Raw genomic sequence first — 24,819 nt, forward strand, 5'->3', positions numbered from 1 at the left:
TGATGTTGTTTTCTTTAAAGAGGTCAGTATCAAACTCTTTCCTGAATTTAAGCAGCTTTAGAGCAGTCCTGATGGATACAGGGATGTCGCTCAGATCCTGGGTGCATAGATGGAAAACGCTTGCTGCCTGTTTTTCTTTTTTACACTTCTTAGTGTGCAGTCTGATAGTGTTCTGTCTGCGGGTGTGCTGACTAACATGACTCATATTAATGGGCATGGTGAGCATGGATGGCAGCAGTGCTTAACTGGTCGTCAAGTAGCTACTGCAACTTGTACCACCTATTGCCCCTGACAGCACTGCCAATGACAGTACCAAACAAGTACTAACCTTTACACAATTACAAGTGTAACAATTCAGATTATCCCCACAGCTATAAAGATGCTTGGGCAGCAGGTATTAGGCATGTTTAATTTATATTGGAATAAGAAACAACGGTTGTTGTGATCATCTCTAAATTAGACAGACAGCTCTAGCATGTGGGCGGCTGTTCATACGTGCCGTTTTTGGCAAATAAGTTCCTTTGCCGAGCACTGGAAACCATAGGCTCAAATTAAGCAGCGGATGGCAGCCTGCATCTCTTGTTAGACAACAAAATGTTCACCTCCTTTCCAACTATGTGTAAGAAAGTAGATAATTATGTGGAGTGGGCTGTTGGCCACTTCAAGGAATAATAACACTATCCTGTCAGGGTGAACTCTAAAAGTCACTAAATTACTTGACCTGAGCTCCTTCCCACTGGTAGCTATGGCTCAGATCAGACGGGCTTACACTAGTGCGATTTCTAAATTATTTTTGCTGTACCTAAACAGTAATAAAGTCAAAACAATAACCAAACAATGAAAATCCAAAACCAAAGTAAAAAAACTAGAGTAAATGGTAATAAACAAAATGACACTAAAACACCAAAAATCCAATCAGAGATATGAATGTTTAAAGTTTTAAGTTAAAATAGTGTCAGAAAGCACTAAGCGCCAATGGCAGTCTCGGTTCATGGTAGACTGAGAACAAGGCACATCTTAAGGCCAACTGCAACGGACCACGAGGTCAGATACACCAAGTGAGACAAGGTATCGGGTGGTATACGAATAAGGCTCATGGGGGCAGATACCTACTCATCATGCGTCCCGCTGAAACAGGTTTAGTACTGCAGAGAAGCGCCAAGCGGGGTGAAACTGTTTCCTTAGCCCAGAGAAGTCAAGTCTTCACTGTTTTGGCTCTGGTGGTTGGTCCAAGTCCTCTGTCGGATGGAAGTCAAGAATCTCTTTAAGTCTGAAAACAGTGTAGTGGTTGGTCCTGTTTCCCTCAGGTCTTCAACTAAGGCTCCCAAGCTTCAGGGGGCTCTTATGACTTCAGGGCTTGGTTCAGCAAAGGCAGTGTGCAGGGTTCAGTGCGGGTCCAGTTGTGACTGGGCAACTGTTCAATCAGGAAAAAGTAGCTCTCAGCCTGTCGGGTCCCTGTAGCCACACAGAAAGTCAGATAACTGACCCTTGGAGTCCGTGTCTTTCTTCTGGGAACAATAGGGGGCAGGTACAGTCCCTTCAGAGCTCCTCTTGGCTTAGAGAAAGCAGAATTGAGTCCTCTTCTGATTTTCTGCAGGTCCATAAAGTGCTCTGAGGAGGGTTTCCTGAGGTGGCACATTTATGGCTGGCACTAACTAGTGAGTGGGGATGAATCATGACTCCACCCTAACCTATGGGCTAAAAGTTCCCAAGGGCAACCCTACCCACCTTTTAGGTAGCTCCTTCTTGCCCTAAAGCAAACAATCCCAGAGTGTGCTTAACTCCTAAAACCTGAAATGGAGAAGTCCTTTCTCCCTTGTCCAGAACCTGGGTGCCTACCCAGAGATGTGCCCCGGCAAATGAGTATACCCCTCCTTTGGGGTCTATAAAAACTGATTCTGAGACTAGCTTCCCTCCAACTGGGTTTGGAGTGAGCTTGGCTGGGGGAACAAAGGTTAGCCTTTCCTAATGTTTCACCTTAAATTTACTTTGAAGTTGACAGAGTTCATAGGTCTGATAGAACGTAATTATCTTAGTATGATTTTATGATTTGCCTCAATCAATCAATCTGCTCATTGAATAGTGCGATACCAATACATACTCAAGAAACATGATTAACAATGTAACTCATAAACCATGTGAGAGTTCAATCTGCATCGTAAAAGCATACAGAATGGTTGCAAACCAGATGGAGAAGAAAATATTCATGAGAGAGACAAAAAACGAATTAGGTTAATAAATTAACGATCAATAATGTGCTATGAAAACCTATAAATGTCATAATGTGTGACATAATGATGTAGCCATTAACAAAAATGACTATGAAAAAGCGAAAATAAGTGCTGTTTTAGTAGATAAAATGTACTAACTGAAGTCGAAAATGAATACAATGATTTCTGCTCATGCAGCTGTACTATTATGAAAAACCTGCACTTTTCAAATGTCGAGAGGAATGTGCTTGATCATTTATAAATGTTTTGCAAATGAGCTAATGCTTAATTGAAGATAAAATGGTGTTTGCATGTGAGTTTCAATGAACGGTATAATCGAAAGAGAAATAGAATAATCTTTATATAATTAAATGTTTGATATCTTTCAGTAAATAATTATGATTTAGCATGTTTTCATGTATGCCTTTAAAATGTATTTTTTTCCATAATTTCCTTCGAGTAAGACTAGAATATGCTGACCTGACTTTATTGCTCGTTGTGAGAACTTTTGCTAATGTCTCTTTCTCTAGTACTGGAGTAAAAGACACCCTCACTGTTAGTACAAAATTGTGTTGACTTTGTTGCAAGTTCAGAAGAGAGCACTTTAGAACGGACATGATAAGATACAAATGAACTACCTAGTTCTGAAGAGGGATGAAATTGAACTTTTAGTAAAATAATGAACATTGGACAATAGCATTAGGTATAGTTTCCGGATCATGTTGGTAAGGTAACAATCACCCCATGGACAGACCATAGACTTTGAACAATGGAAATCATGCAAACTGCACAAAAGCAACTTTGTGGGATGAAACTATGAACGATTGGGGGTATAACTGCCCCGTGGGAAAAGGACTGCATGGGCTATTCTTGCAACATTTCCTATAGGTCCGGCATGCTTTTAATCTGAACTCTGTCTCCCTTGAAATGAACTCTCCGGTTTTCCCCTGCACAGTGCCAGCTGGTGAAGTTGAGCAGGCTAAACCTTTCGGCTGAAAGGTTAAAGACTCCGGCTATTGCACGCTGTGCTTTAGGGTCCTACTGGGCTCTTGTCAAGTCCTCATTCCCGATAAGTTTGCAACCGATTCTTTGGTTTGTATGATTCTTGATTGCATTATGCCCTCTCTCTCTCTCACCAGGTATTATACTGAAGATGTATTTTGCTCTGAGCTGTGATGTATTGTGATTTATCTGTATTCAATTGATAACCAATATTGAATGAATCTAATGTATTTTTGTGCCTTGATCATTCAACTAGAAGACTAGATAAAGATTTTGCTTGTTATGACTATTCATGCGTATGTAATTTGTTAGTGTTGATTCATTTGATATTTACATGTATTATTGCTGGTTAGAAAGGCACTTCTTTATTCTAGGTCCTCACGAAAGAGTGTCCATCCATCTCTGATTATCCCAGTCCCTATCAGCTCGATCAAAAGATCCATCAGAGGACCCTTGTAGTAAAGTGATTTGGTTTGATATTAGTTATGAAGACTTTATATGGGCCAAACTCTGTGGTATTTTGTTTTGTGGTACTGGAGGTTGTATGTAAGGAAAAATTTAGAATGTCCTTCCTCTGTATCAGGTCCACCCTAACCTGTCTTCCAGCAAGCGGAAGAAAAACACATCCCACACCCAGGCCATAGGTTTTTTGATCTGGGTGGAGTTTTCACACCTCATTGTTATTAAATATCAGACACCCTAGCTGGTGGGTAATAAGGTGTACTTAGGAATGAAGTATTAATATTTAAAAGCAGGGCTTGCTGTCTGTCAAAAAGGGTTATTTTGTTAGGTTTGACAGAAGATTTTTAGGCTGCTGCAGTCAGACTACATATAGCAGTCTCGAAGCTATGTTCTACACTGCTCCTCGATGGCACAGTAGATGCTGTAGGCAAGTTAAATATGGCAATCAGGTGTAAGCCAATTTAACCAAGTTTAAGGGGAGGGACTCATTAATTTTACTCCTGTTTAACAGGGGTAAAAGTGCATAGAATTATAAGTCCAGCAAAACTGCCCAGAAAAAGGTGACAAATCTGGGGTGACAAAGCAGAAGTAAATTTGCTGCACTGCTGCAAATCAAGTGATGCATACTTCTGGGTTTTTGTTGGCTAATGATGAAGTATTCATAGTGAGTTGTTGTACTCAGTCATTCAGGTACTTTAGATGGTGGTAGTGCATCAATACATGTATAAAGAGTGGCGAAGGTTAGTAAGGTATCTCTCCAACTGCTAGTAATCATCTAAAGATGGGAGCTCTGAGGTTTGGCAGGTCAAGGTACACTGAATCAGTGCGTACAATTCAGGCAAAAGTGGTACGTCCACTACTACAGTTCAATTTCATGTGCTAATTTGCAACATATTACACATTGCTAAGGTATCTTATGTTTCTCCTTGCCTTTATACGGCAGTTAGCTCTATTTGGCATAGAAAAAATATTCTCTAAGAAAATTTTGTCTATGTAGACAAATGAGAAACACAGATTTTGATGTCACAAACAGCACTAATGGCTTTCACAAGAACCAGAGATTAGCAATAGTGTTTTCTTCCTTGTGTCGTGTCTCCCGTACCAAATAGGTAGTGAGTTTGTTCGAAACCATGCGTTTTTAACATAGTGCCGCAAAGCCAAGCAATGAATGGGAAGTCTCTGAACACTTGACATAGTGCGAGACTGACTTAAAGAGCTGGCCTACACTATGGGCCTTATCAGGAAAAAGAAATAAAAATACAATCAGCAATTTAAATATCCGCTTTAAAAGTAATTGTTAATTTTTTTCCTATTTTCTATTACTCTCCCAGTAATAAGCCAGGAAACCTGCGCCAGATGCACTTTTCCCTGCCAGGAAGGTAATTTACACCTGTCAGGGCTCCATTCGAGAATTGCCGGCAGGTATAAATGAGAAACTTACATTGTCAGTAGAAAATACCTTTGCGAATAGGTCCCAAAGTTCCTTGTGATCAGCTATAATAAAAGTCTCAATGGTACATCAGGTCAGGTCTCGAAGGTAGGTCACAAGACTGAATGATAAAGATGAGCAAAAGGGGATATTGCCGGCCATACCAATATCTGTATCAAAATAGGGCTTGTAAATGAATTGCTTCTATCCCTGTCCGAGGTTTCTAGACCCTATCCAATTCCAATGCAGAGCATGAATGTATCACTGAGAGTTATACTTACATCACTGTAAATTCTGCTTCCAATTACACGGGCATATTGTGGGTTCGACTGCATACAATTTCGAGGACAGTAAATCCTACGAAAACAAACAAAAATATAAAACCTTTTTATACGGGAGTTTTATCGCTCCTGGTACAAGAAGTTATCATTGTGATGCACTGTTACATAGCAAAGGAGGGACAACAAAATGTATAGCTTAATGCACGAGTCATTACAATGGTGAACACATGTACTGAACCCGCTCCTTCTCAGGTACATTATTATTATTTAACAATTAGATTACTTGACAAATTATCTAATGTCAAATGATAACCAGATCATAAACTGCCTTATGGAAAGCACATTTCAAAAAATCAAGTTCAGTGTTTCAAATGTTTTTACAATAATGATAAAATTATGTTTACACTGAGAAGTCTAGCCATTTTGAGCACTGGATATAAAAGATGCCACTATTCACCATCTAAATGCCAACCCATTTGATATGGTACCGTAATATCATTTATTAAATTTTGTCTGACAATTTTGCATCCTGAATATCGCCTTATTGGAGTTAATAATAGAAAATCTATTTCAATTTGGGAGCTTTATTTGTAAACGATATTTAGGACGCAATATTTTGTCAGACTATGTTTTTGTCAAATATATTCTATATGCACCTTTTTTCTTTATCCACATCAAAAGGGGTAATAACTGAGCAGACCTTGCCATGATTCAAAATTGTGATCTGTCAGACACAGGATTATTAGTGAATAAACTGCTAAGCAATCATCCTGGTGCTTTTATAACCTATATTTTGGATGATTTACTCAAAATTATTCGGGTGCTATTTGTTTAATTGACATGTTTTTTTCACTGCAAACGTAAAAACAGTGCCGCAGTCTATTTGGTATGCACTGCAGACTTTTATGTTATATATTGCAACACAAGCAGTAGTGTACAAGAGCGGAGTAATTTAGTACTTGTAAAAATATATCCAGGACACTATAGTTGATCAAAAACATCGGTCTGATATTTTGGGGAGGAACATGGACTTAAGCAAACACGCAAAAGGTGATGAGAAGAGTGCTTGCAAATGATTAAGCCACTGGCAATCACGGCCACAGTGAGCATGGGACCCACGTCTTGACATATACTTGACTTGGCCACTGAGGTGATGGGAGGAATTCTTTCATATAGTAGAACCATTGGCAATCGCTCGGGGTAGCATTACAGCCCATATTGCTTTTCTATTCCACCGTGCCACTTCAGATTATACCCAGACATATGCAAATCCACCTTGGTCATGCTCCAATAAGTACAGTCCATCCCAAACTGCCAAGAACAGGTTCTTTGCAAGCCAGGGCACAGGCAGGGATTGATATGAAGCCCAAGTGGTCAAGAGTATTCCCAGATGTTGGTTCTGTGTACTGCTTTTGAGGAAATGTTTGATGGCCCTCAGCTTTAACTACTGTCAACATGCAAGTCAATATTAAAAAAAAAATGCTAAGTGAATTAAGTGAATAAAAAAAGTGCAAAGATGTCAGCACTCCCCACACCCAGCGGAAAGCCACCTTACAGCCGGGACCTCTAGATGGAGGGAATCTGCTCCTACATACGGATATCATTTTAACTGTATACTAATGAAATAAATATATTTGAAGAACTTAGCCTGATCAAACAAACGAAGAATAAGGAAACGTATTTGACTGGGACTACTAGAGGAAGGTATTGCTATATTTCTTGAAGTTGGAGGGAAACAAGTTGAAACCTTCTTTACACTTATGTGATTGCCCTGAAGAAGTCCGCTTGGACGAAACGCGCCGGCTACGCTGTTTATGTCTTTTACATTTGTAAAGAAAAGAAGAATATAATAAAGAAACAATTGTGAAATCACACCTGCTGAATGGACTGATATATTACATGATTGCAAAATAACGTTGTGGAGTGCTGGATCTCAGTGTTTTGTTGACATATTGCTGGATCTTTTGATCCTAAGGAGGTTTAGGGGTATCTAACCTCATGATCCGTGGCACCTGAAAAATATTGATAATTTTTGACCTAACTAGATGAATTGGTGCATTGAGATACCTACCTTATACCCCGTTTCGTTTGTGTATTGTACCTTACAGAGTTCAACCTTCTAGCTCCATTCCTCACGTCAAAGTGACCCAGGTCTGGTAGCATTTCGGGTAACCCCATTGATACTCAACACAACTTTCTAAAAGTGGCCTTTTCAAAATACTAATTTAAAATTCAAACTCACCATAAATTAGGATTTTAAATAAGGATTACAGAGACACTAAGCTTGACCCGGTTATATCTTCCCATTAGGGAATTACACTTACAAATTATAATAAGGTAACTCAAAAGTTATACTATAGGGGATATAGGACTTGCAGTAGTGAAAAATGACCAGGGCATATAAAACTTGAAAGTACATGTACAGCTTTTTAAGTACACTGCACCCTGCCCTTTGGCGGTCCAGGTCCTTCTTTAGGGGCGGCATATGTATTAAAAATGAAGAATAGGGTCTGGCACGGCCGAATAATAATGTTTATGTATTTATATTGACAATGATACAAAACTAAGGAACAACAGTAGAGACATCATTGTGAAAGCACTTTGATTGCACTTGCACTTTGTTTATGATTTTTTGCACAGTCACTGGCAGACGCTCTTTAAGCTCCTTTGACATACATATTCCGTTTGGTGACAACTTTGTGTGGTTCTTGACACACAAGTGATTATTTTGTAGGCACTTGCCGACACTGTTACTTAGCAGGATGTATCATCATTATTAAGATTGACTATGGAAAGTATACATTTTGAAAAAAATGTTCTTTAAAATAATTACGTTTTCTTATAGAATATTCTTTTATATTGAATAATAATTATTGTCATCAAGAGCATTTTTTTAGAAGTAAGACTATATATATAGTCTGTTGTTGAGCTTTATTGAGTAAGGGGAGGGATCACTCTCTCAGGAAGTGACTATTTATTCACGTTTAGGGTCCTGGCAAGTGATGTGAACAAGACTGGGGTGACCTAGTCGAAATGCATCATGCTGTGGAATAATGCAATAAAGCACCAATAATTCAACTATACGCTGTGGTCTGTACCTGTTTTGCAAGACTTATATGCTTCAGGACTGTGGTTTCTTTATATATATATATATATATATATATATATATATATATATATATATATATTCACTGAAAAAACCATAGGTTTCACACATGTTATAGTTAGCTGGACATTTTACTCATAAAAAACCAATGAAATTCCCCCGTTATAGTTAGTGCAGGCAACTATAACTCACGCGACCGCAATCCTCTGCTGATGCTAATACTTATTTGCCTATGTTTTCTTCCATTAAATTTTAGCTATACATATATTACAAATATTTTTTTTTCATAAAGACACATATGTCATCAGCAGAGGATTGCGGTCGCGCGAGTTATAGTTGCCTGCACTAACTATAACGGGGGAATTTCATTGGTTTTTTATGAGTAAAATGTCCAGCTAACTATAACATGTGTGAAACCTATGGTTTTTTCAGTGAATTTGCAAGGTTTTTTAAATGCTAATTCCTAACTATAACGTGTGTGAAACCTATGGTTTTTTTCAGTGAATTTGTACGGTTTTTTAAATGCTATGTTACTTTACGCCGTTCGTGGCGTGCGCGCCCACTTAACGCAGTTCGTTCCATGCGCGCACGGTGCGCTTCGCGCACCGTGCGCGCACAGTGAGCACGCGGTGCGCTTCACGCACCGCGCGCCCACTTTTCGCAGTTAGTGCCGTGCACGCACGGTGGGCACGCGGTGCGCTACGCGCACCGCGTGCCCACGTTACGCTGGATGGGCCATGTACGCACGATGCGCTTCGCGCACCGTCAGCACACGGAGGACATATTATGCGCATCGTCGTGAAAGGTAAACTATTCTATGTTCCTAATGTGTAATATGCCATGTACAAAAAGGTGCCCTGCGGGGACATTTTGCACACGGGGGGGGGGGGAAAATGTGGATCATCTTTTTTTTATAATTAATTTTTATCGCACGCGTACGCTAAGCGTAATCGCCGTTTTTTCGAAAATATATAATATTGAATTTTTGGCCTAGGGTGTTCTTTTGGGACACCTTAGTCAAGGCTAGGTGGTTAGGATCTGTCTAACATGCCCCTTTACATGTTTTGAACCTTTGTTTTGCTTCCCCCCCTCAGAGTGCGAGAGAGAAAATGGCGGCCGCCGCTTCCTGGTTTCGACCGATTCGAATGTTTACTAAGATCTAACAGCCAATCAGAATCGCGCTCGGCGCCGTACGCGTACGGTAAGCTTACCGTAAGCGCACGGCAAGCGCACCGTAAGTTGCCACAGATGTATATATTGATTTAAATGCTATTTTCTCAGAAACTACTGAACAGATTTACACCAGACCTACAAAAGGCACTTCCTTGACCTGTAGACTACCTCTCTGCCAAATTTCAAGTAACTCTGTTCAGCCGTTCGGGCTGTAGCTGTGTCTAAAGGTCTTATGGAAAAATGCATGGGAAAAACGCGTTTTGGGACCCCCCTTTTTTCTCAGGCCCCGCTTGACGAATCCCCCCGAGACTTTAAGGGTAGGAGCAGAGCGTAGCGCCCCATTAGTTTTGAAAATTTCGCGAGGATTCGTTGACCGGCGCCAAAGTTATTCCAAATAGAATGTTGCGGTTTTCCTATGGAAACAGGGTCCTAACTATAACTACCTACTGGCGACCGCCAGTAGGTAATATATATATATATATATTCACTGAAAAAACCATAGGTTTCACACATGTTATAGTTAGCGGAAATTTTACTGATAAAAAACCAGTGAAATTCCCCCGTTATAGTTAGTGCAGGCAACTATAACTCACGCGACCGCAATCCTCTGCTGATGCTAATACTGTATTTAGACACTTATTTGCCCATGTCTTCTTCCATACATTTTTAGCCTTACATATATTACAAATATTTTTTTTTCATAAAGACACATATGTCATCAGCAGAAGATTGCGGTCGCGTGAGTTATAGTTGCCTGCACTAACTATAACGGGGGAATTTCACTGGTTTTTTTATCAGTAAAATTTCCGCTAACTATAACATGTGTGAAACCTATGTTTTTTTCAGTGAATTTGCAAGGTTTTTTAAATGCTAATTCCTAACTATAACGTGTGTGAAACCTATGGTTTTTTCAGTGAATTTGTACGTTTTTTTAAATGCTAAGTTACTTTACGCCATTCGTGGCGTGCGCGCCCACTTAACACAGTTCGTTCCGTGCGCGCACGGTGCGCGTCGCGCACCGTGCGCGCACAGTAAGCACGCGGTGCTTACTGTGCTTACGGTGCTTATAAGCCATGCACAAATGGTGCCCTTCGGGCACCATTTGCACACGGGGTGGAGAGAGTGTGGATAATTTTTTCTTTTATTATTTTTGTTAAAAATATTGTGGTTTTCCACACCTCTGATAAGCCCTGGACATTTGGTGGTCTGCGGCGACCAAAAGCACAGGGGGTGGGGAGAGTGTGGATAGTGGTTTTTTTTTTACATTTTTTACCGTACGCGTACGGTAAGCGTAATCGGCGAAATTAGCGAAAAAATAAAAATGGCATTTTTGGCCTTGGGGGGTCTTGGGGGACTCCCTCATCATGGCTATGTGTGTGTGAGCTGTCAAAACAGCTCCTTTACATGTGTATTGGTTTTATTTAACTACCTAACTCTCAGTGCGAGAGAGAAAATGGCGGCCGCCGCTTCCTGGTTTCGGCCGATTCGAATGTTTACTAAGATCTAAGAGCCAATCAGAATCGCGCTCGCGCACGCCACCGTACGCGTACGGTAAGCTTACGGTAAGCGTACCGTAAGCTGGCTCAGATATATATATTGATTTAAAGGCTATTTTCTCAGAATCTACTGAACAGATTTACACCAGACCTACAAAAGGCACTTTCTTGACCTGAGGACTACCTCTCTGCCAAATTTCTAGTAATTCTGTTCAGCCGTTCGGGCTGTAGCCCTGTCTAAAGGTCCTATGGAAAAATGCATGGGAAAAACGCGTTTTGGGACCCCCCTTTTATCTCAGCCCCCGCTTGACGAATCCTCCCGAGACTTTCAGGGTAGGAGCGGAGCGTAGCGCCCCACCTATTTTGAGAAATTCGCGAGGATTCGTCAACCGGCGCCAAAGTTATTCAAAATAGAATGTTGCGGATTTCCTATGGAAAAGGGGTCCTAACTATAACTACCTACTGGCGACCGCCAGTAGGTAATATATATATATATATATATATATATTTCACTTAAAAAACCATAGGTTTCAGACATGTTATAGTTAGCTGGACATTTCACTCGTAAAAAACCAATGAAATTCCCCCGTTAGAGTTAGTTCAGATAACTATAACTCGCGCGCCCGCAATCCACTGCTCATGACGTCACATATTATATCACTCATGACATGGTTAGATGCATCACTGATGACATCATCATTGTGATAGAGTGGCGGTCGCGCGAGTTATAGTTATCTGAACTAACTATAACGGGGGAATTTCATTGGTTTTTTACGAGTGAAATGTCCAGCTAACTATAACATGTGTGAAACCTATGGTTTTTTAAGTAAATTTGCAAGGTTTTTTAAATGCTAATTCCTAACTATAACGTGTGTGAAACCTATGGTTTTTTAAGTGAATTTGTAAGGTTTTTAAATGCTAAGTTATGTATGTATTATTATATTTTTTATATATTTATTTTACAATAAACTACCTATGTATATAGTTATAGATTGACTGTATCCTGTAATATGGAATGGCTCGTTTAAAATGTTTTTTTTTTTTCTTAAGGTTTTTCACGGTGCGCGCACCCCGCGAATTTTTGAAAAAAAAATAAAATGTTTTTTTCACCCTTCGGGGTCCTTCAGGGACCCCCTGACAAAGGCTAGGGGGTCAGGAACTCTCTACCCTGCCCCCTTTTCACGTTCTCCACCTTTCTTTTTCTCCGTCACACACCAAACACACAAAATGGCGGCCGACACTTCCTGATTTCTACCGATTCGAATGTTGACTGACATGTAACCACCAATCAGAATTGCGCTCGCGCACGTTAGGGTGCGCGCACGGTGCGCGCTTATAGATATTTATGTACTTTTAAATGCAATTTTCTCAGGAACTACTGAACAGATTGACACCATATGTGCAAAAGGCACATGCCTGACCTGAGGACTACCTCAGGGCCAAATTTCAAGTAATTCTGTTCAGCCGTTCGGGCTGTACCTTCGACTAAAGGTCCTATGGAAAAATGCATGGGGAAAACGCTTTTTGGGACCCCCCTTTTTTCTCAGCCCCCGCTTGACGAATCACCCCGAGACTTTCAGGGTAGGAGCTGAGCGGAGCGCCCCATTAGTTTTGAAAATTTCGCGAGGATTCGTCAACCGGCGCCAAAGTTATTCAAAATAAAATTTTCAGATTTCCTATGGAAACACGGTCCTAACTAGAACTATCTACTGGCGACTGCCAGTAGATAATATCCACACACACACAAATATATATACATATACACATTACCTACTGGCGGTCGCCAGTAGGTAGTTATAGTTAGGACCACGTTTCCATAGGAAAACCTCAACATTCTATTTTGAATAACTTTGGCGCCGGTCGACGAATCCTCGCGAATTTCTCAAAATAGGTGGGGCGCTACGCTCCGCTCCTACCCTGAAAGTCTCGGGGGGATCCGTCAAGCGGGGGCTGAGATAAAAGGGGGGTCCCAAAACGCGTTTTTCCCATGCATTTTTCCATAGGACCTTTAGAACGAGCTACAGCCCGAACGGCTGAACAGAATTACTCAAAATTTGGCAGAGAGGTAGTCCCTAGGTCAAGGAAGTGCCTTTTGTAGGTTTGGTGTAAATCTGTTCAGTAGATTCTGAGAAAATAGCCTTTAAATCAATATATATATCTGAGCCCGCTTACGGTACGCTTACCGTACGCTTACGGTAAGCGTACGGTGGCGTGCGCGAGCGTGATTCTGATTGGCTCTTAGATCTTAGTAAACATTCGAATCGGCCGAAACCAGGAAGCGGCGGCCGCCATTTTGTGTATTTCACTCTGAAAAAAAAGAGTGAAAACAAGGAAAGGGGGCAATGAGGAGAGTTACAGACCCCCTAACATTTGTAAGGGGGTCAAAGAAGGACAGAAAAGTACAAAAAAAACATTTATTGATTTTAAAAAAAATCACGGGGTACGCGTACGGTAAGCTTACGGTAAGCGTACGGTAGAAAAAAAAAAAAAAAAAATGAAAATCAGATTTAAGTGTTTAGATATTAGGGGGCTCTAAAAAGAGCCTTCATCATTGAAGTGCACACCATCTCCTCTATAAATGTCTTGCATGTCATAGCGCAAGTTGTTGTGGTAAATGGCACCCATACCATAGTCACGGAGGAAAGCAGAAACAGATTTGTTGACGTGCTTTCTTGCTTTGTCATCGCACCGCGTGCCCACCGTGCGTGCACGGCACTAACTGCGTAAAGTGGGCGCGCGGTGCGCGAAGCGCACCGTGCGCGCACGGAACAAACTGCGTTAAGTGGGCGCGCACGCCACGAATGGCGTAAAGTAACTTAGCATTTAAAAAACCGTACAAATTCACTGAAAAAACCATAGGTTTCACACACGTTATAGTTAGGAATTAGCATTTAAAAAACCTTGCAAATTCACTGAAAAAACCATAGGTTTCACACATGTTATAGTTAGCGGAAATTTTACTGATAAAAAACCAATGAAATTCCCCCGTTATAGTTAGTGCAGGCAACTATAACTCACGCGACCGCAATCTTCTGCTGATGACATATGTGTCTTTATGAAAAAAAAATATTTGTAATATATGTATAGCTAAAAATGTATGGAAGAAGACATGGGCAAATAAGTGTCTAAATACAGTATTAGCATCAGCAGAGGATTGCGGTCGCGTGAGTTATAGTTGCCTGCACTAACTATAACGGGGGAATTTCACTGGTTTTTTATCAGTAAAATTTCCGCTAACTATAACATGTGTGAAACCTATGGTTTTTTCAGTGAATATATATATACATACATATATATATACACATTTATATACATACATATATATAGATACATATATATACATATACATATACACACACAAACAAACACAATCTAACGAAATCATATAGGGTAAAATAAATAGCTTATAAATTAGGTTACTCTTCATGGACTTGAAATAGACAAAGCATTCCAATCAGGAGCAAGGGGCAGACCGAAAGCCGCCACTAAGTATATGTTACTTTGGTTACAATAATATCTACATCAGTTGGGAGACTGCAAAAATAGCAAGGCTTGCACAGATTTGAATTGTATATTCTTTATTTTATTAATGGTAAACAGTACAGCGAAAAAAACAAATATCACCATTAGAAAAGATTGTGGAATTTCCAAAATTACCTTGGACAGTGGGAGGCTGGTTTTTGAAATGGACATAACTGTTCAACAGTAGTTTCACAGGAGACTGCCTGAACTATAAAAAGGAAAAAACAATATTTAGAGTAAATTTAATAAACATTGAGTCAGATAGCAGCAGAGGTATACCAATATTCCAAGGTTATAATATCATATAGTAAGTAAAGGTTTTCATGACTTTTTGGACCTCTTGCACGATAACTTACTTGGCTTTATGCATGACTGCTTGTGCAACAAATGGCATGACATAGGGCAACTGCATTCATGACTGCTTGTGTTACAGATAGAGTGACATAGGGCAACTGTATGGCAGTATCTCTTATTAAGCATAAACATTTTTTCTCACACTCCTCTAAATTCAAGCTCATGCATAGAAGCAGACTCAAAAACAGAGTTAAAATACAACTCCGGTCCTCAAGAACGGCACCCAAACTAGCCACATTGCCAAAGCACACACTCAGGGGCTGATTAAGATGGCAGTCAGATGAGCATCTGACTGCCATCATTGAAGGATCATTACCGGCCGACAGGTAGTCGGAGGTCCCACCTCTAAATTATGATCCATCTGCTGTGTTGATGGTCGGAAACATCCCCTTTTCCATTGTGGCTTGTGCTGCAGCCTGGAAAAGGGCTGCAACACAAGATTTGGTGGAAAAGGGGATGTTTTGAAACATCCATGCCAGGCACTACATGGTGCCTGGCACACAGGGCATGGATGTTGGGGGACCCCTGGGCCTCATAGGGGAGACCCAGAGGCGATGTGGAACCTAGTAGGGGCCCCCAAAGACCCTTTTTCCCTCAGCCTTTCTATGCCGGCTGGACCGCCATGGAAAGGTTGTTGGAAAGGGACATCGTAATCCCTACGGTGGTGCCTGAGCATGCACCGCTCCTATTGCAGGGACTACGATTTAACCAACAGTGTTCTTGAGCCTCTCGGAAGTGTTGGTCAATCCCTCCGAACGAAGTGGTCCGACCAACCACATCATAATTCAGTGGTCCGACTGCTCTGCTGGATGTCGGTGGGACAGCCACCAACGGCCTGTTGGTGGTGGTCCCACTGACAGCCTAATCGGCCCATCAGGTCCATAACAGGAAAAAATATACAAAAGCACTTACAGTGCAATACAGTGAATGCGATTCAACATATTTCTGCATAAAACAGACACTGACCTGATACTCTTGAAACAGTAAAGGAGTTAGCAGAGTGATATTTCCTGGAAAAAAAAGAAAGACCTAAACAATTTTTATCGTAAATGTTCATTCCAAAAATACCTACAAAGACCACTTCTGGATTAAGACTTGTCAAAATGCATTTTAAACACCATTATTTTCCTATGTTGTGAAGATACAGAAAAATCTAGAAGATGCATCTTGGCATTTTTAATCATCAACGTATTCATCACATTGAAACATCAATCTAACCATAAGCATAGGTGATTTTCTGACAGAAACTCGATTATGTTAGTAAATGTAATTGGAATTACAGCAATCTGCTGCTTTGGGAAAGGAGAGAAACATCTCAGTTCTGACTTTAGCTGTGAAACAATGTTCACTAGAATTGTGTATAGTCTGGGGTATAAGGTAGACTTTAGACAAAACGTGTGAGGTACTGTGTAGCATGCCTAACAAACCGCAACATGACTATAGACAGAAATCAGCCACTAGCAACTATACAGTAAAATATGTCATAAGCAAAATATACCAGAAACAGAAAATACAATGAGACATCAGTCGGTATGTGCTTTATTATGGACCGATAATATTTACACTTCCAGGAAAAAGAAGGAAGATATAACTGTAAAGTAATCAGATGACAGATAAGTTAGAACTAGGGTTGCTTCAAACGTTTTTGGGGATTTATGTTGATTTATATAAAAGAAACTTTGCTGAGGGTAAATGCAGATTCATTTGGCATTAAAGCTTCTTATTAAATTAGAGTCAAATAACATTTGTATTATTCACCTTTATGTTTTTATTTTAATTGATATACAATCTATATCTTGTGCACTCACAGCGACAGCTTTAAGCTTATACATATACTAAATGCACTGTCTGTAAGAAATTGGAGTATTAGTTGAGGGGGCTGAGAACTATTCTCAAATAATATTAACAATCCCTGTCCGCATGGACCACCAATTTGACTAAATAAACCTGTGCTTAACTGTCAGGTAGCTCAGTACAAAAATAGTCAGGCTTAACTTAGAGACAATGTGTAAAGTAAATATGTAGTACTTAAACGGTAATAATGTGAAAACATAACACAAGAAAAAACCCCAAACCAATAAAAAAAGAAATTGTAAATTCTGGTTGCACTACAATGGGTCAAAGTCAAAAGTTAAGACCGACTGATGTAGCGTGGGTTAGATACAATGACCAGGTTCATCCGGTTCGTCCTGAAGGAAAGTTTTACCTTCTGACTTTTAGAAATTGAATTACTGGTTGTCTGGGGTGTGAGCCCTGGTCAAGTAGCAACCACAGTCCTAGTCAAGACAAAGCACAAGCAAATCCCAAATTAAACTGTGCTCAACCCCCTGGCAGCTAGGCACAGAAAAGTCAGGCTTAACTTAGAGGTAATGTGTAAAGTGTTTCTGCAATACTGCAAACAGTAAAAGAGTGAAAACACCACACAAAAAGATCAAACGTTAGTTTAATAAATAAAATAAGCCCAAAATGACAAAAATCCAATTAGTGAAACCAGTGATAATAAATTTTAAAGTTTAAGGTCAAAATAGCGCCAAAAAGTGCAAAGCGCCCATTGGGGATATCTGGCCATACTGGACCGGGACAAAGTCACAAGTCTCGGCTGACCACAATAGAACACGGGTCAGCTACAAGGGCCCAGTTCGGCACACTGTCCAAAGTACCTAAATTCCTGGTTGCGGAGCATCACGTGGATCCGCATCGAAGATGTGCCGATCAGCTGAAACAATGTACAAGGTTCTGTTGTGTCGTCGTCAAGGATTTAGTCTATGGGGCTTACGATGCAAAGTCCTGGTGTCGGGGATGCAGTGCGCAGCTGGCAATGTGTTGGTTCCGAGGAGCTGTGAGGCTGCAATGTAGAGTCCAGCAGCATTGAGGCTGCCATCGACTACAAATGGGAGGGCTTGGACTGGTGATAAGTCGCACTGTTGGTGATGCATTGGTTCTGAAGACTGCAGGGGCAATGTAAGACTTTGAGTTGGGTCCAATCCGACCATAACATTTGTAAAGAGTACATTCACCCAGAAGGGTATCTTGGCGCTGAATAAGATATGTTCATTGTTACCCGACTCAATGGTACTCATTTTATCGACCTCAGAAGGGCTGAGTGGACCTGCCGGGATTTTAACCTGTGACCAATAGGTCAAGCACAGCTCCTACAGTGGACATATTAGTCCACTAAGACACCAATGGTGATGCGTCAGTTCTACTCGAAGATGTGCCACTCAGCTGACAAGATGCATCGGATTGCTCGGGGATGCACCGCTCAGAAGAGGTGAGGCATCTGTTCTGCAAGCAAGCATCATTGGCCCACTTCCAAGGGTCCAGGACTGGGGTGGCACCACTTGCCAGGGATGACTCATGGATGGCAGAGTTCAGACACAGATGCAAAGTTATTGGAAGCCGGTTATGTCCCTGAGGTTTCAGATTAGAAGGCCAGACAACTAGCCCTCTGGGTTGTGAGTTCAAGAGATGCAGGTCCAGTACTTCTTATCCAGGTAAGAGGGATCTAGGTCAGCACAGCAAACCAGGAGTCTAGCAGAGTGGTAGTCCTTCAGGAGCACAACAGTCCTTCTTCCTGGCAGAGTATTCACAGGTTCAGAAGTGTACTGAAGTGGTGGCATCTGAGGTTCTTCTTTAATACACAGTTTTGCCTTTGGAGTGGAGAGAAGCTTCTAGAGGCATGCCTTTTAAGTGTGCAGATGCCCTGCCTTCCCTGCCCTGGCTCCAAACCTACTATAGGGGATATACAGCTCTTTGTGTGGAGAAAGAACACAGTCTATTCAGGTGTAAGTGAGGCTGGGTCCAGCTCCTCCCTCTCATCCTGCCAGGATGCTCCTAAGCTCCCATTGTGTGGCTGCCTAGAAAGAATATACAAAGTCCAACTGCCAACTATACCCAGTCATGTCACCAGACAGGCAACAGGCACCAAATGACTAAGACAAGAAAATGCCAACTTTCTAAAGGTGCTAAAATGTTTAGAGGGGTTTGGCCCTTTATTGGCAGCTAGATTGGGCCATATTGTGCTAAATGAAAGGATTATTTTATCTGTCCCTTTTTGTGCTGTTCTCTTACTTAAACAGACTATAATCAATTAATAATGTTCTGGCCTTTGTGTTTATTGACCTTAGTTTTTTACATTTTCAATAATTAACTATTCTGTTTTTTTGTCAGAGAAAAGAAGGGAGACCACAATCATTTGTTTCAATACATACATACAAATTTGTGGTGTTGTGAATCAACAACAGTTATGACAAACAATCTGAATGACAATAATACCCACACTTGAGACAAACGATGAAACATAAAAAATAACAATCCATATATCAAATTGATCACAGGAATGGATCACAGAAATGAACCAGTCGTCTATTTGCAGCAGTTGTGATAATTTCTTTTGTCAAGGATGTATCTATTATGCTGCTATTAACTCATGGGAACTGATATCTTTGTCCCTAGAGTTGAGAGTTCTTAATCATTCCCCTAGAAGATCCTAAGGGTGTGGTTGTGTTTCCCAATATGTCTAAAGGCGCAGACGCGTTTCGTACACCATTGTCATTCTTGGGGTTCTCCTCAGGACTATGACTGGATTTATTCTGCTCTATTCTCTGACTCTTATCCTGAACGCTGTGAACTTGTAACAAGGAAATTCCATTGTTATGCTATGAGCGATATAGACCTTCAAGTAATGAAAAACAAATGTAGGTCTTTTTCACTACCAGGACATATAAAACTCAAAAGTACATGTACAACCTCTTAAATACACTGGACCCTGCCCTTTGGCTGTCCAGGGCCTTCTTTATATTAAAAAGGAAGGTTTGGGCCTGGCAAAATGTTTATTTTGCAAGGTTGAAATGGCAGATTAAGCTGCACACACAGACTCTGCAATGGTAGGCCTGAGAAATGTTTAAATGGCTACTAAGTGGGTGACAATCATTGCTGCAGGCCTACTAGTAGCATATAATTTACAGGCCCTGGGCACTTATAGTATCACTCTACTAGGGACTCATCATAAGCAAATTAAATATGCCAAATGCGTATGAGCCAGTATTACCATGTATAGAGGAAAGAGAGTGCATGCACTTTCGCACTGGTTAGCAGTGGTAAAATGTGTAGAATACTAAGGCCAGCAAAAATGAAGTCAGCAAAAAACTGAGGTCTGAAGGCAAAAGGTTAGGGAGAAACCATGATAAGGATTCTAAAGAGAGAAAAAGTGTCCATCGACAAGTCCTTCGCAAGGCAAGCTGCAAGGTGGATCTAAAGCGGGGCTCAAAAACGGAGGTCTGGTAAAGCACTGGCTCTGGTGAAGTTGACAACAAAGGTGGGAAAGCTCCTACAGGTGATGTCCATGCCCAGGAAGGTCTCAACGTCAATCAACTTTGGTCACAGTGAAGCCTTCTGCGTTCGCAAGTCAGAAATTCTTCAGCTGGGCAAACCACAAGCAGAGACCAACTGGTGATTTGACATCAAAGGCTCCAACTGTGAACACAGTCTTCCAAGCAGAAAGTTAGCAAAGAGTTTCAAGTTACAGCTCTTGCAGAGTGTGCAGGACGAGTATACTATAACATCCGCTAAGGCACCTCTGGAGGTTAGGACTCACTCCAACAGAGGCCATCAGCAGGGTCCAGGGCAAGTCCAGTTCGGACTGGTCAGTCTTCATTCAGGAATCAGACAGCAGGGCAGTACTGCTAAGCTTCACAGGTCCAGGAGTGCTTTGAGAGATACACTGGGATGCCACATTTGTGCCCAGTGCAAGCTTCTAGGTGGGTGTAACTTCTGGGCACTCACTAACCTTTTGGGTTAAGGTTGCCAGGGGGTAACCCGATTCAGTTCTGCAACACTTCCTGTTTGCTTTACCAAAAACTATCCCACAGTGCCATTCTCTATCTAAATTTAGTAAGGCAGAACCATTCTTCCCTGATCAGAGCTCCCTGTGACCACCCCGAGGTATTGCTACGATAATGGACAACCATCCCTTATTGGTAACTCAAAACCAATTCTAGGGTAGCTCACCACTCCCACTGGTTTAGGGCCAAGCTGAATAGGAAGACAAACTGAGGCAGGTCTAGGTGTAAGCTACATCTGCCAGTGACATGGAGGGCATCATCTAAAGCTCAGTAAGGGGCCACGCACAACCATCCAAGCCATCCTGCTCAACCAAGAAAAACACCTCTCCACACCCAAACCTTTTGTAGACCGTCTGTGAGCAATAAACATAAAACCACAGGAAAGCCATTTAAGTCTGGTGATACTGGACACTAGCACAAAAGCACATTAGGCATATGCAGAGGAGTGACACGTTTCGAAAAGTGTTACTTCTAAAATAGTAATATGAAATTACTATTAGTAATAAAAAAATACTATTACAATGAGTCTGTGAATCATGGTTCTAGCTGCTCTTTAACTGAAGTTCTGCATTATAAATTATTATAATATAAACCAGCGTCTTCCTATTGAAGGGCCGGCATTGCAGCAGTGAAAAATGACTTAGTGGATTTTTTAATGTCAACACAAGTAAAACTTTAAATATACATGTTCTACTTTTTAAATACCATGCCCCTGCCCAATGGGCACTTAGGGCCTGGCTGAGGGATGACATAAATATCAAAAAAGGAAGGTTTAGGCCTGGCAAAAAGGTTTAGTGGATGGCACAATGAGTACTGCAGCCCACCAGTAGCATTTATTTTACAGGCCCTGCAAACATGTAGCATATTGACTTAAAAGTTAATTAAATGTGCCACTTAAGTGTATGGCAATATTTTACCATGTTTAAAGGGGAAATGGCAAGCACTTTACCACTGGCTCGGAGGAATAAAGTGTGCAGAGTCCTATGGCCAACAAAAACGGGTTCAGTTAAAGAAGGCAAAAATCTGGGGAAATACCACTCAAAGGATGGTCATATCCAACACTATCCGATAAACAAAGCATCTGAGCATTGTAAATCCTCAGAAACCGTCAACTCTTGTATTTTACACTGGTTTCTTGGTTGGTCATACTTGCGGTCTAAACATGACTTCATAATCCTCTCTTTACAGGGAAGGACAAAAGTGACTTACATAGAGTTCCAAGTAGTATCACTTTACAGTCTATGGTGCTCATCTATCAACACATTTCTCCAAAGACGCAGAATGGGAAATACCCTTTTATATACAAGGTTCTATGTCTATATTTTTTAATAAACAAACCAACATGGAGTGGACCACTATTTTCAGAGCACGTTGTAGTATTAGGTTGTCTAACTTGATAAAAAGGCTTTGAATTCCATAATGTGTATGGTACATTAGAGAGAATACTAGCCAGGGTACGCAACATAGAGAATAATTGGAATCACAGCACATAGGTGGTAACAGAGTGGGTTCTAGGCCCTTCACAGTTGATCTAGTTATATGGAGATCACATTTACAGCACAGACACTCACCAGAAAAGAGGTCTCTGGTGCTGTAGAAGTCTTCTGAGCAAAATAAACACGCTAGACTCTCCCAGTTATCCTGGTCGTATATACATATTTTTACGTGTTCTCTAAGATTATTAATTAATGACAGAAACGGGACCTATTGTCAAAATAAAATGTTGATCAACAAAATACAGCACAACTGCACAGCTAATCAGCTTCCACAGATGAACAAATATAATGTAATAATATAAGACTTCTACAGTAAGTACAACTAACCTAATTTAATTATAATCAAATACACTTACCCAATGGACTGTATTCCATTTCTAAATGATTTGATAAAGTAATTTGTCTTTCCTTGCCTAGTGACGTCTACCCATCCACCATCATTGTCCAGAATCCCATGATGGATCGCAGCTCTGCAAATGCTGGATTGCTGAATGAAAACAGAAGGCAAATGATATCAGGGCATGGCCCATAGTTAGCACCGTCACATGACAAGCTGCTGAAGTAGACACAGGGATATTAAAGCACGCACTCCAGATACAAAGGCACTGTGCAGCTCTAGTGTGTAATTCCATGAAAGGGAACCTTCATTTCGAACACCTATGTGCACATCGAAATGCACCACAAGCATCTCCAGCATCCCTAGTGTTAAACAACCAAGGCCTCGAATTGACTACATGGTCACAGTGATCAGCAGTCCGCTGAAGAAGCAAACTCTGAATTTGCAAACCGACCATGACTCTGTTGGCTTGGAGACAGGATATTAACAAAGGATTTCCACTCCAAGGACATCTTATGATAACATATTTCTTTGAAATACTTCAATATTAATGAAACATCGTAAGGCAATTACTTGAATCAGCGTCTTATCATGGAAAAATGATTTACCATTTCAAAATGTACACTGCCAATAACCTTGGCTCTGCTGTCCAGGCAGCCTGCTGGACACTCATATCTAGGGAGGAAACACAATTATCGTGAGAGCCGCATTAGAAAATAGGCGATACTTCTTAATTCTGAACAACCTTAAATAAAGAGTGGTGAAATAAAGCTGTTACCTGTTGCATGTTGTTCCTTTGCACTGGTCTCTCAGTCGTATCTCACATGAGACAATCTGAGCTGAGAAAAAGCAAGCATTAACTTAACTTTACGCATATTAATGTTTAAATAAGCATTTTCATTACGTTCTCCGGGCCATTTTTTTTACTCAAGTGCAAACAAACCATATACGTTCTGCCATCTCAAGTAGCTAAGTACCTCCTCGTTAGGTTTTGATTTTCAAGGCGTAGAGTGGTTGAACAGTCAAGGCTTACTCATGAAGCAGAGTGAAGTGTCGAAAATGCAAATGCGCATGTGTTCCTTTCATAAATTTAAACTATGTCCAAGAAGTTCTATTCTTGATTGAATTATAGAGGGAGAGGGAATTACAGGAGCAGTTCATGGACTGGGGAGACAGCAGTCCTGACTATCGCTATCCTACCTTTGGGGCGACATGCATATAATGCGTGGGGAGGTGTTGGGATCCCCAGCCTAGGCACCCAACCTCAATTGTACCCAAATACTCTCAAGCACACTACAAATGAGACTGGCGGCAGGTGTACGTCCAAGCAGGATATACTACACTGGTTTACCAGGGAGAGCCTGTATGTATTCCTACTACCAAGGCTCAAGTAAAAAGAGCTGCAGCTGATATCTAGCATCAGCTGCCTTTATCTTTTAGGAGTGTCATGGCCTAGTCATGGAGGAGTGATAGTCAGCCACATTAAAAGTATTGCAATGATGGGTGAATTTCAATCACCCAACTTTTGATGGCTAATACGCGAAAATGATGTAGGACCCTTGTCAAGAGAATCATAAATCGGGTATCTTGGACTAGAAATCAGAATGGGTCTACCAGACTCATGAAATGAGGAGTATCTTTTCATGGAAATACATACAGGAGCATCATATAATCACTTTTGATTGGATACTTAAGTTATGTCAAGTCATTGGTGAGGTTACATGAAATGTTGGGACAGAAAACGGAGGTAGAACGAGCACCACTGTACACATTACCTCTAACAGGAGCACTGTCTCCATGTCTATGAGAGATATTAGGAGAAAGATGGAGGAAAAGTGATGACAGTCAAAAGAAAGACTGTAAACCATACATTTTCTTAAGGGACTTATGAGTTTAATCAAATTTACATAGGCAAAAATGGGGGAATGAAGACATGATATAGACATTCACATTTTACAGAGCTTTAAAAAATGGGCAAATGGTAATTGTGCCTTGTGCTAAAGCATGTAATGTTACATTGATATAGATCTCTTTATTAGGTTGTATGTTTTATGTCATTGTGAATAAAAAATGAAACCCTGATTGCGAAAGAAGTTTGATACGCACCA

At 40.8% G+C, this 24,819-nt stretch overlaps 1 protein-coding gene across 1 annotated transcript in view; it reads right to left on the bottom strand.

Moving 5' to 3' along the window:
- Positions 1-24,819, bottom strand: part of CRISPLD1 (cysteine rich secretory protein LCCL domain containing 1) — a 259,845-nt gene that overhangs the window by 92,019 nt on the left and 143,007 nt on the right. The window contains exons 8-13 of the mRNA XM_085605416.1: positions 23,490-23,550; positions 23,320-23,386; positions 22,731-22,861; positions 16,002-16,045; positions 14,817-14,889; positions 5,385-5,460 (exon numbers count right to left, since the gene is read on the bottom strand). Of these exons, the coding sequence (XP_085461542.1) occupies positions 5,385-5,460; positions 14,817-14,889; positions 16,002-16,045; positions 22,731-22,861; positions 23,320-23,386; positions 23,490-23,550 (452 nt within the window). The remainder of the gene's footprint in view (positions 1-5,384; positions 5,461-14,816; positions 14,890-16,001; positions 16,046-22,730; positions 22,862-23,319; positions 23,387-23,489; positions 23,551-24,819) is intronic.

The sequence above is a fragment of the Triturus cristatus genome, chromosome 5_1, assembly GCF_964204655.1.
Source record: "Triturus cristatus chromosome 5_1, aTriCri1.1, whole genome shotgun sequence".
In the NCBI taxonomy this organism is placed as follows: Eukaryota; Metazoa; Chordata; class Amphibia; order Caudata; family Salamandridae; genus Triturus; species Triturus cristatus.